General features: G+C 39.6%; 2 protein-coding genes and 1 long non-coding RNA gene across 3 annotated transcripts; 1 reads left to right on the plus strand and 2 right to left on the minus strand.

Moving 5' to 3' along the window:
• The first annotated feature begins 886 nt into the window (after nucleotides 1-886).
• Nucleotides 887-3,478, plus strand: LOC110039975 (G protein-coupled receptor 135-like). Its single transcript, XM_020745161.2, has one exon. It carries the CDS (start codon nucleotides 1,428-1,430, stop codon nucleotides 2,643-2,645), a length of 1,218 nt encoding a protein of 405 aa, XP_020600820.1. The 5' UTR covers nucleotides 887-1,427; the 3' UTR covers nucleotides 2,646-3,478.
• On the minus strand, nucleotides 3,017-10,018 carry LOC110039974 (uncharacterized). The gene is made up of 6 exons (XM_020745160.2): nucleotides 9,506-10,018; nucleotides 8,694-8,896; nucleotides 8,363-8,488; nucleotides 6,208-7,770; nucleotides 5,302-5,705; nucleotides 3,017-3,579 (listed from the first exon to the last, which is right to left on the minus strand). Exons 1-5 carry the CDS (start codon nucleotides 9,625-9,627, stop codon nucleotides 5,308-5,310), a joined length of 2,412 nt encoding a protein of 803 aa, XP_020600819.2. The 5' UTR covers nucleotides 9,628-10,018; the 3' UTR covers nucleotides 3,017-3,579; nucleotides 5,302-5,307.
• A 13-nt stretch (nucleotides 10,019-10,031) lies between these two features.
• On the minus strand, nucleotides 10,032-11,648 carry LOC149108400 (uncharacterized). The gene is made up of 4 exons (XR_016208922.1): nucleotides 11,643-11,648; nucleotides 11,367-11,506; nucleotides 11,130-11,201; nucleotides 10,032-10,118 (listed from the first exon to the last, which is right to left on the minus strand). It is a non-coding gene; the product is annotated as an uncharacterized LOC149108400 (long non-coding RNA).
• Between the last annotated feature and the right edge of the window lie 784 nt (nucleotides 11,649-12,432).

A 12,432-nucleotide genomic window follows, 5' to 3' on the forward strand; every position in this document is an offset into this window, starting at 1 on the left:
TACATGATGGACTCCACTTCTTTGTAGTTTGGTTTGTTTCTTTAATCAAATAGATAAATTAATAAACAGAGCGGTTTTAAGTTGAGTGTTGAAAGTAATCAGGCAATTACTTTGGTTTTGGTTTTGGTTTTACTACGGTTTGAGATTGGCTGAGTAGTCCAGTTGGTAAGTAATTGGTTTGGTTTTGGTTTTACGACACTCATTTGAAAATCGTTCCAAATTAATCAGTTAAATCAATAAGAAATACCTCTTACTAACCGAGGTTCAAATGACTGACATACGTGAAAAGCAAAGCGAGTCAATTCGAAATCGTTGCTAGTTTCAATACCTGTCAAAATTTTAGAAAAACAGGAGGTTTTGAAATTTACATTTGCCACGAACGTTACGAAACTCGGCGCAAATCACGAGACAGCAGCTGCAAATTCAGTATAATACGGCCTGCTAAATTGACCAATCACAGGTAAGCATAGTAACTGAGATATAATAAAAGCACTTATTTTTGAACGATAGGTTAATAAGCAGCACAGCTGATGAGCTCGTGTCATACAACAAAAAGGTTTGATATTGCTAAAATTACAAGTTTAAAGTCCTAATACATTCTAAAATGACGAGAACACTGGATTTAATTGTTATTTTTCAAACTACATCATTTACATTTTGCTTTGTTATGTTTTCTTTGGTTTTGTTTTTCCATGAGATTTCATTGCCACCTTTACAATAAAATACAATACAATACAATACAATATTTTTTTATATAGCGAGTATATACAAAGCTCTATATCGCTTTACAGTCATGAAAGTAAAACTAAATATAATAATTTAAACTAACTTTAGTATAAACTTTAAGTTAGAAATTATCTAAAAGCAATTCTGAAAAGATGAGTTTTTTAAACGCGATTTAAAGACGGCGACCGATGGACTTAACTTAATTTCAAGAGGCAGATCATTCCATAGTTTGGGGGCGGCAACTGAGAAGGCTCTGTCTCCGTAAGTTTACAAAACAATAATGAAAAAAGGAAATGGCAGATTGCGGACTTTTGTTTCAGGGGTAACAAAGAAAAGTGCCATAAGTACCATACACTTTTAATGCATTATTCGTCTGAGTCAGATAATTCCGGTATTTTTTTTTCCAATGCACCTTTGAGACAGCATTAACGCGCCTAAATCGTGTTCGGTATGTAATACCTTAAAGAATGAATTCTTCCTGGTGACTAATTCCTTTCAGGCGAATATTAATTTAAGACGGATTAGTCGCCAAAATAACTTTGGCTATTATTCCGGAAAGCGGCTTAAATTAAAAAAAGCTGTGAAACGAATGAATTTGTCTCCTTTATAGGTGGCAGAGTTGAAGGGCTGAACACACATTGTGAGCCTCCAAGCAACCACGAAGACACAAGTGCAGAGACGTGATTCATTTTTCTGGGACAATGACTTCTTTAAACGCCACGATAGGCAATGATTCAAAAGAAGAAATGCTCTCCTTGGCGACTGATGTTGCGATGGCTTCGTCGACAGCTTCCAAAGTCTTAAAAATAATTCCACTGGCCTTGGTGATGCTCGCGTCAATAGCCGGCAATTCCATTGTGATCCATGCGGTCTACGCGGACATACGCATGCAAACAGCAACGAACATTCTCATTATGAGTCAAAGTATTGTCGATCTTGGGACGAGTGTTCTTGTGATTCCATTCGCTCTGATTTCCGTCGGTTGCGACGGGTGGATTTTTGGAGATAAATTCTGCACTGCAAACGGATTCTTTAACCTGTTCTTCACGCAGATTACTGTCTTGCAGCTAGTAATAATCGCATTTGATAGATATTTAGTGATCGTGAGACCGTCAAGACGTGCTATCGATATTAAGGATGCCATGAAATTAGCTGGAATAGCTTGGTGTGTGAGTTTTGTAGGATCATTTCCATGGCTACCGTTGCTGACCAATCGAGTGGAAGTCCTGTTCTTCCAAGGTTTTTACGTGTGCGCACAACGGTACCTACAGAAACCTTTGAACGGTTTGGAATTATTTTCTGTTACTGTCACTATTGGTGTCTTTGCGGTTTTACCATTGGTCCTGATATTTTACAACTACTACCACATTAACAAGGTTATTCATCTAAATAGGCACAGAGTGTCTCCTGTGTCCTTGTCGAACGCTCAGAAGCTGGCGATCAACGTTTACGCGAAATCTGCCTCAACGTCCAAAGTCGTGATAGGTACAAGTTTATTTCAAGTGTTTCCCGCGTGTTTTATCCTACTTTTAGACGGACTGGGCGTCGGTTCTTTTCCACACGATTTCGAAACAGCCGTCAAATGGATCATGTGGTGCCATTGTGTAGTCAAGCCCATAATATACGCAGCGAAGAGCCGAGTATGGGCGAGAGTCATTCGTAGCTACCTCGTGACGATTCCGATTTTCTCGTCAATAATCGGAATAGACTTTAAGATAGCATCGTTCTCTACGCTTGCAAATCGCGTTAAAACTTACAGACTCTCGAAACGTAGAAGATCTACACAGAAAAACTTGAAAGGGAGAGGCCCAAGCGAAACGAAGACATCACAGCAGAATACGGAGAGACCGGCATGGTTTAGCAATATAAAGCAGGCGTGGCTGGCTGATGATCAGCAAGACAATTTTTGTTCGTTTTAAACTTAGACATTGATACATAACTAACCCCCTCCCCCTTTCATTCGATGGTAGACCTGGCAACAGCAATGGCAACGGCGATGCCACGTGCAACACCAAGTAAAAAATGAATTTACATTTACCAAAGAATCCCAAAATTACATATGGCTGTTCAGTAGCTCTACTAGTTTTAAACCTAGTTGCAGCTGAGGATGTAAGGGAAGCGTTGAACTCCAAATAGAAGTAGGAGAATTACACCGTCCCTAACGAACAGATCCCGAAATCCCTGGGTAAAATCTATTTTTCCTATCGGCCGGGCATTGTGCCCTGTGATCCGGTGGCATGTGACTGTTCAAGCTCCCTACTGATCAAGAAATATGTGCAGGCTAAGCCACTATTTTACCCCACAGATTATTCTTTATTATTTAGACATACCTTTCTTATGTTTAATTTCAAAATGTTGTTTAAAATCACGATAGTTATTGCGGTGAACTCTTTACTTTTTCTAAACTATATGTTTTTAATTTATTCCACCGCAGCATAATTAAGTAGTAACTAAAATGTTTTTTGATGGGTAATCAAGTTTACACCTTTACCCAGTCACTAAAATTTATATTTTCAAAATTACGTAGCATGATTAGTCTAATGGTAAAACGTGGCGAAGGTTACCATGTTTTTAAAAGATTAAATAGTCTGTATATTTCATTAACAGCACGTATAAATGAAAAACACTCATTGGATATATAATTCTGTTGGTTGTTTTTTCTGCTCTCGTTTTGGTAAACCAAAAAAGTTTTTCACAAAGCTAAACACTTTAAAGCAAGCACTACAGATAAATACAGTATGTTTTGGAAGTAGTATGTGTGACTTAGTTCATTTTCTGTGTTAATACATTCTTCTTTTTCTGATACAACACTTCTGGTTTAAGCCCATGTCGTCTGAAGTCGCCAACTGGGAACTGTTACAGAAAAGAAGATAATCTTTGCTATAAAAAGGCTACATTGAGATAAATACACAGGAAGCTCTGCCATTAAGCTAGTTAATTCAAGGGCACAATTATGTGAGTTAGGGAACTGTCTACAATACCGTATCAATTACTCTATTACACTGTAGGCTTTTTTAGATGGAGGAGACGTTTTCCTGGTAGCACTGTATCACCCTCCATACTGTCTCCCTGGGTGAGATAACTCTTGATACATTTCCTTATAGCACCGATCCTTTTATACGATGAATCTCAAAGCTGGGAGTGGAGGGGCAAGTTGGAGGGTATTTGCTTCAAAAGAAACATGGCCTTAGGGGGGAGAGGGAGGTGAGCTATTATTGATTCGCCTTCAAGAGCCACGTCGCGACAAGTGAAGCATGCGTGAAATCTGTAGGACCAATTTTTTGGATGGGTTACCAGGCACAACGTAGACTTGCCACAAGTCGACTGCGAAAATGCGAAAGCGAGCGAGTCTCAACGGAAACGGGCTTTGAAAAAGTCTAGGCCCAACGTTTTCAAAACAGTCGCTCGGTAAACAGTGGCAAGTGGTATGTGCTATCACTTCCACCCATCATTTATTTTTCTTCATTTAAACAATCCCTTTAGCGGTTGATTGCAGGGTGAGGTGCAGTTGTATGCCACATTTCAAACATTTCATTTGTCAAAAGAAACTATTTTAAGATGTCTTCAGTCGTCTTTTATAGGAAAATTTGAGACGGCCGCGTATTCTATTATTATCCTAGGTTCTTAAAATATCAGTTCCCATTACGGTAACAGACGAATAGGCCCGAGTCACATTCTATATGACAGCTTTGTTAAGATTTACACTGGTTATGTTGATGCCTTTGTGATTTGAAGTTTTCGAAGTTCATAAGTTTAAGTCTTCAGCTTTTAATTGTAGTTTTCATTGTTTTTTGTCACACTTTTATTATCGCTACGGTTAGCTTATATATTAAGTAGGAAACGTCCTCGATAGGGATAATCTCTCATGGTTTCTTTTTCATAATAAATTTGGATAGGATTGGATTGAAATCTGTGGCTTTGTTATTCTAAGTGTTATTCTGTTCTTGTCATAAATTCTTTTTTTAGAAGCCGCGTTTCTTCGGCACCCTTTAACAACTGACACGTTTCTAGAGATTTTACTACGTGGTGTAAACTGTTGAACAGTCCATAAAATTGTCATAGTGGAAAAAAAAAATGTGATTTTATAACTGTAAATCGCAAATGCCCCAGATACTTGGGTGAGATTAAGCTACGTGGCATGTTGCCTTGCATAGGGTGGCTGCGCCCGCAGTACGAGGGGCAGTCAAAACTTAGCTGTTATTCCGAAACGACACTATAATTTAGTCTTTTTCTTCGCAGCTAACAAAAAATAAAGACAATTCTTAAGTTGCTTTGGCCTCTTCTAATGCTTAACTCGAGAATTCTTGGTTTAATTTGACGAGGAATAGCATATTTTGTTCAAATGACACAACTATTATCCTATCTGGGACAGCGTTCGAAGAGCGAATTGCCGAACGTGGGCAACCCATTTTTGGCGCCAAATTAAAAGCTCAGAGACTTCAATACCTTTCCTGTCAACATACATTGACCTCAGGACAGCAGAGTTTCTCCCGCCTGCTGAATTCTGATTGGCCAATACAAATTTCAGGTGCACCGCCCGCATGCAAGGTGAACAAATACATAAGTTGTACTCACAGGGATTCAAAAGTGTGTCGTTTCCACTGCGTCATATTCCACAGCATCAAAGATGGAGAAACGCGACTGTATCTCTGTTTGTGTACCTCGATTACACTTCCTGTTTATGCAGGTGGTAACCTCGCAACTATCTGCCAGCGAGTCCCTCATATTGACATCATGTTGTTCGCCTTCATCAAAACTGACATCAATTACCCCCGTGTCTTTCACTGTCGCGAACAAGGTGGGTATTTCCACGTTCCCAGTGTTTAAGGGGTTTTTAAGGACGTTGGTTTCAACTAGACCACCAATTTCTCCCCGCAAATCGTTGAGAGGAAGAACAAAAGCCAAGCAGCAAGAACATGACCAATGTGGATTTTTGCGCCATTCCTTGAAGTAGCCATAAAGAAACATTGCGTACTGAACTAAAAAGGAACCAGAAACAAATAGTTTTCATTTAAAACAAAGAACCATAAAAAAGCTGTAGAACACATAACCAAGATGATAAACAGCAAAAGCAGCGTCACACCTTCGTGACCTGATCAAGACAAGGTGTCCATCGAGTAGCATACATTAGATTATCAGCAATGCATGGGCATTCATTTATTTGTACCGCATTATTTATACATGTCAGTAAATCGAGAAGACCTTCAGTGAAAACGTAAACAACTGAATGCCTGATAGATGCTTTGGCACTCACAAGTGCTTAATTACTTATTAATTCGACATAGCTCGAGAAGAAAGTAGAGTACATGAATTGCTATATGACACCATAATGAACTCGAACTGATCATGGTACCGCGAGCTTTCTTGAGTATTTTATAAAGCAGAATAATTGGAGAAGATAATCAACCCATAAAAATTTTAAAGGATCAATAAAAGTACAAAGCTTGCCCACGCAATTGCATGTTATTAGTATTTTCTTACCAACAAGTACACCGATCACCAAAGTGTTTGCTCCAACCACCAATATGTCAAAGAAGACTGTATTCATGAATGACACGGTCGAGTCTGGTATGTTTTCTGCAGGAATTTTACTCACGGCTCCAATGGCCAAGTTGACAACAGTAACGGCGAGGGATGTTGACATCAGTCTGTTTTCAAACGCGTCTTGCATGGGACGGACATAGGAAAAGAGCATCCCATACATCCCAGCAATGGTCAAAGCCAAGCCAATGTAGGACCTGCTTTCTTGTCCCACAAGGATCAGACCAGATGTGAGGATTACTTTACGTGACATTTCAACCAGCTCCCAATACCACGATTGGGTTTTATAATTCTCAAAGAGAAAACGCAATCCTGTGATCACTTCCACACAAGGTCCTGGTTCCTCAGATGCGCCGGTGTCTGCTGCATCTAATGTCAGTCTTCGTTTCCTCCAAAGGGTGATGAATGTGGTGACAGATAGAGCAAAAATATAGGCAATAGAAATATACGCCACGATAAGCAAATGATTGTACTTTGTCCCTTGGCACTGTATGTTGTAATCTGCGGTTAGGAACTTGTTACACAACTTTTCCTTTTCATCTCGGCAAAGTTCCCGACAGGCAAGTGGCAATACATTGGCTGTCTTTGAACACGTGCTCAGGTATGTCACGTAAAGGAAGAAAAACAAATTTCTGAACACAAGTTCTTTTGCCTCAGATACCTTTTTCGACCTTTCCTCTTCAAGCAGGCTTCGATTTCTTAAGAGTATCACTTTACGAACTCCGTATGCCACGCCATAAATGCCGATAACAATCGCATTTATTGTCATAATCACAATCAAGTTTCCAAACGCATCCACGTGAAACCCCGGAAGGAAGCAGTGAACAGGTGCTATCTGAAGAATATCAACCTGGAGTAGTCCTGAATACTTTCCAATCACCCGCAGGGAGGTTGGCCATTGTATGTGCGAGAACGTTTCCAGTAAGCCATACGTCACTTGATAAAAACCTATCACGATCTTAAGCTTTGCTAGAATCATGTCGACCAAAGAGTGTTCTTCGTCCCGGTTACTCTTTCTCTTGTTTATCCACACCAGGATTACCATGATCATCAATAAAACCGCCGCGATGATCGACAGCTGTATAACCATCCACTTTTTAGACGGACATGGCCTGCATGTTTGTAACTGCTTATAGTAACCAGGACTGCAAACTCCACAGAATGGACCTTCGTAACCAGTATTACACAGGGAATCTAAACCACCCTTGCAAGACTCTTCTACAAGGCACTTGAAAGGAGTTGGTATCGGATAAGGGTATTGGACATCACCATGACCTAACGCTGGTGCCGATGCCAAGAGATTTGCTATAAAAACGCGGTAGCGATTTTTCTGAGAATCATTCCTCCATTTCCACCAATAACCAGATTTTAAAGTTGCATAATCATCTCTGCATTCTAGCCCACCTTGTCCACATTTATGACATTTCTCGAACATATGGGTTCGATAAAATCCTTTCAGGCATTTGCAAGCTCGTAATCCAGCAAAGAAGTCTGATTCAGTTCCTGTTGAAAAAGAAGGGGAAAGAGTTTATACCCCATTGATCCTGAGAGACATTTACATTTCATGATTGCGTCGGTGTCGCTCGGTTTGTTGGGAACAGATATGACGTGTCGCAGTCTGGCATTTTTTGGCAAGTGACCCTGCCGCTTAGTATCGGTAACGAACGCCCAAATGCCAATAGTCTAGCTTTAAAAAGACAAAAATGGTTACTGTACGCATTGTAAAAATGGACGGGTGCTGGTTGAAAGTAGCCAATTACGATCAACTGACTGGAAGCTAGGACAGATTCCTCGCTTATATTTCATAATAATAAGGAGCATAAAGCTAGTTATTCAATGAAAATCCTTTTAAACATGTTCACGTTCAGTTTATCTGAGAGTGATAACAGACGCCTCTCTCATCTACTTCACGCCAAGTGGCGCATAAGGCTTCATCTGCAAGTAACGAGTTTTTCAAGCTTTCTTTAGTGGGATTCGGTGACAATCTGTTAAATGACGGTTACCATACGTAACATGGGTAATCCCGTTATTACCCAAAGAAGGATTGAATTGAAATGAGTTTCATAAAAATAAAATGAGCATGCTCATTGTTTACCTAGGGGACAAGTCTTGCAATCCTGAGCTTGGGTACCCGGCGCTTTATCAAATGGAACATAGGAACCATTCGGACACTTCTTACAGCTGCTAGCCACGTAACCGACATCGTCTGAGTAAAAACCGCCTGAAACACATAGAAAAATGGGTCTGTATTGGACTACAAAGAGGAAAGTTAACGATGGCAATAGTTGCAGGGACGTTTACTGTAATTGTTGGGATGAACTGATATAGTTACAAAGATCATTAAAACTCATTTCTTGGTTTACGTTTGAATTCTCCTCACTTCGAGGCAAGTTTAGAAACCGTATAAACTACGTGACGTGCCATACCTGGGGGACATTTTCTACATCCCCATTCTCCTCGAGAGGTAGAGTTTGAAAATGTGCCCAACGGACATGGGAGAAATACGTAATCAGCTGAGCTTTTGTCGGGTATACGTCTGAATCCGGTCACCAAGAGAGCGGATATAAGGTGTGGACTGTAGTGCGGGTTTCTGACTCTGATAGCTTCTGTAAGGGAATTGTCAGGATTCCTGGAAAAGAGCAGTTACATGCATCCGTTAAAGTTAGATACAAAATGAATGGAGTGAAATGATTCTTGTTCGTGTATGAGAGCTTCTGTTGAGTCCTTCATTATATCGCAAAAGTTAACTTTGTGGATAAAAATGACTCATATTTGTGTAGAAAGCGGTGGCACCGATTTTGAAAGCTGGAAATCAGTACACGCACAGGCAGGTGATCTCAAATTCTCTTTTTCTAGGGGGTGAGAGAATATCTTCTTGCAAGCGTCAAGAAAAGCAAATTCACGTTCTGGACAGACAGTTGCCTGGAACACAGTTAAAAATGCTCGAAAATACTTGAACGAATTGCAGAAATCTTTGAAATGTGTCCTCAGGAATTCTCACAAATCTTCTGTTTGACCATTCGATTAGCAATGAAAATGTTGTTAAAACAAAACTGAAATAATAGAATGTATACAAAAAAATGCTGAAATAGTTTTAGTTATGATATACATACACATTAACCGGCCACACCGAAATCCTTAATGACTTTTGAACAAAAATAGAATACTGATTTGGCCACGGTGTTTACTGCATTGTTTTTGTGATTTTTTAATTTTTTAAAAAAATAAATGTACTGACAGATATATTTTACAGCGCGTCTTGTCCTCAGATGAATATTTCAGTGTTCTAATCGTTCTGTTCGTTATCATTCTGAAAAGAAAGAAGACTGATTTCAACACTAGCTTTAGCATCGATTGCATAAATTTATGCGTCAAAACGCGACCGCGAATAATTTCGTTATAAAACTATGTTCAGACGGGAGACGGAATCTGCCCTTACGGACGCGAATATAAGCATACATCATCCAAACTGGCGACTCGTTGATCGTAAATTCATGACGTCCTTACCACGTCACACGAGATTATTAAGACCCAATAAAAGCCTTGCTGGGAATAAAAAAATCAAAATTCAGCGAAGGTAAAGAAAACGTAGCTGAGTGCCGAGTCAGGAATGCGCAGACAAGAGAGAAATGCAGGAATGATGCAGTTGAGAAAAGTGGTACTTAAGAAGGCCTTTACTTAAAGCACTGAAATAAAGTGGTTTCTTGTTTGTTTTCAATATATTTTTAGCCTTTATTAGTGATACGAATCCCTATTTATTTGAAACGATACTTCACAGTTTGGAATCCAAACCGTGGACACCAATGAAGAAATCAAGACTAAAGATCTTCAACTTCGTCCGTAGCAAATATCTGACAAGTAAAAAGAAAATTATTTCTTAAGAAAAATACAACAAAAACAAGTTACTGAAGAAAACAAGTGCAACTCACGCTATATTAACACACGTGAAACTGTTTGGTTAGAACGGTTTTAATGTGCTATACTGACACCATTTTTGTCACAAAATCACTTGGAATTGAGTAAGACGAGATTGCCTTTGTTGCCTCTTTTGTACTGCCTCTCTCCGCGTTTGATTGATCGTTTAACCTCGGTAAAAGTAAATACTCCGCCATCTATATCACCCTGATAAATCACATTTTAATTGTCTTTCACATAAACGATAGCCTCCATTTGGCGCGAAAATATGTTCGGTTATTATCTGTTCCGAGAAGCAAACAGTTTTCCTCGAGCTACGCTCTCGGAAAACTGTGATCTTTGAGGAATAGATAACGTCCAAGGACAAGTATCCGAGCATATTTTCGCGCCAAATGAAGGCTATTGTGTTTATTCTTCAAAAATATTACAAAAAAACGCGCAGTTTTAAAAATTCGGGAATATAACCCAGTTTTAGCTGGGGCATATTCAGTCACGTGACGCGTTTAGATGAATTAAACGTTTAGATGGATTATATTATTAACCTTGACATGGGTAAGGTAAGGTAAAGTCTGCATACGAGCTAAGTGGCCCACCAGGCCGGAGCTTATCCTGGGTTCTGTAGCATGAAGCGACTAGGAGTATTTCTACTCCCCCCCTGGATGGGTTACCCCCAGCATTAAGTTCGCCGGCACCCATTCATACACCTGGGTGGAGAGAGTCACTGTGAGAGTAGTCTCTTGCCCAAGAACACAACACAATGTCCCCGGCCAGGGCTCGAACCCGGACCGCTCGATCCGGAGACAAGCGCACTAACCATGAGGCCACCGCGCCTCCCATAACCTTGTCATGGGTGAATAAATATTTACTTAAAATCATCGAAGCATGTGTGTGTGCGACTGAAGATTTGTATGCTTATAAACGATGTTAGAGTAGAAGTGGTAACTTACACTTGTAAACTCAGTGTGCCGAGTCTAAATGCCTCTGGGCCGATGGTCTGTATAGGATTATCCGATAAAATTCTTTAAAAAAAGCAAAAATAAAAGAGTTTACTCCGTGGAAAATGCGCGTACGCTTTTCACATTTGTTTACGAGTTGAATTACTTCAGAAAACGAACAGGTAAACGCAGCGAACGAGTGGCTTTTCTGAAACACTTCAATGACGTCAGTTTACTCTTGAAACTCACATAATCTCTTCATCTTCAAAAATGGTACTCTGCCGCGGATACAGATTAAAGAAAGCTAGATATGGAATATTCTTCAATCGATTGCCGCTTGCAAATCTGGAAGATAATAAAAGATGACTGCCGCACGGAAAACCATTCCACTGTTAGAAATGCTTTAGTCTTTAGACGTTTGGTAGACGTAATGACTTATTGTGTAGATTATGTTGGGACTCTCGTTACTCACTAGACGTCTTTAAAACCACGGTATTTCTTCTATCAAATGGTAATATTGTTAACGTCCATGCCTTATGCGACTTTTTACAACACTCCTTTCTGTTTAGCCACTGAAAAGAGCTCAGTGTTAATAGAAAAAATATCGGCAATTTGACGAAGGCTTATACGTGTTTTTTTTAATATCCACAGAAAAGTAATCACTTACGATGAGAGAGCAAGGAAGTTAGGAAATGGGTGAAAACAGTTTCAGGACATTACAACAGAGAACCTTGACATACACCCCCCTAGCTACCAGTTATGAGCACTTGGTCGTTTCATCGGCTGTAATTAAAAGCGTTTTGTTAGCCGCCAAGAACCATATTCCAATACTATAACTACAAGACCCTGTAAGTACTTACAGATGCAACAACCGTGTTGTACAACAGAAAAAGTCTTTCGGTAAGTATTGAATTTCGTTGTTAGAAATAAAGCTGTAAATCAGAAATTTAGAATTAATGTGTTATCTAATTAATCCACAGGCGACGACCCAAGCTCATGATGCGAAGAGTGTTTTTTTTTTTTTTTTCTGCTTTTTTGTTGTTGTTGTTGTTGTTTACTTTTTATCGAACGTTCAGCGAAACGTGACATATTCTAAGCATGGCGAGAGTCATGTTTCGCGTATTCCAGGCAAACTCAGTTGTTGTGTAATAGAATATGTGACGTTTCGCTGAATGTTCGCTAAGACGTGAAAAAAAAAAAAAAGAAAGAAAGAAAACACACACTCCTCGCATGATGAGCTTGGGCCGCCTGTGATTAATCTTGGACACAAAATTTACATGTGCAGGATAGCTTGGAACCTCGTCAAATATTTTAA

This window comes from Orbicella faveolata, unplaced genomic scaffold (assembly GCF_042242905.1).
Source record: "Orbicella faveolata isolate gen_17 unplaced genomic scaffold, um_ofav_v1 contig_26, whole genome shotgun sequence".
NCBI classification, from domain to species: domain Eukaryota; kingdom Metazoa; phylum Cnidaria; class Anthozoa; order Scleractinia; family Merulinidae; genus Orbicella; species Orbicella faveolata.

Bases quoted from the DNA above. Each gene is read 5' to 3' on its own strand.
- LOC110039975 (XM_020745161.2), top strand. From the start codon at position 1,428: ATGACTTCTTTAAACGCCACGATAGGCAATGATTCAAAAGAAGAAATG.
- LOC110039974 (XM_020745160.2), bottom strand. From the start codon at position 9,627: ATGCAATCGATGCTAAAGCTAGTGTTGAAATCAGTCTTCTTTCTTTTC. The intron at 7,771-8,362 runs GTAAACAATGAG...CTTTTTCAACAG, and splicing joins TTGCAAGACTTGTCCCCTAG to GAACTGAATCAGACTTCTTT. The intron at 5,706-6,207 runs GTAAGAAAATAC...GTTCCTTTTTAG, and splicing joins GGTGATCGGTGTACTTGTTG to TTCAGTACGCAATGTTTCTT.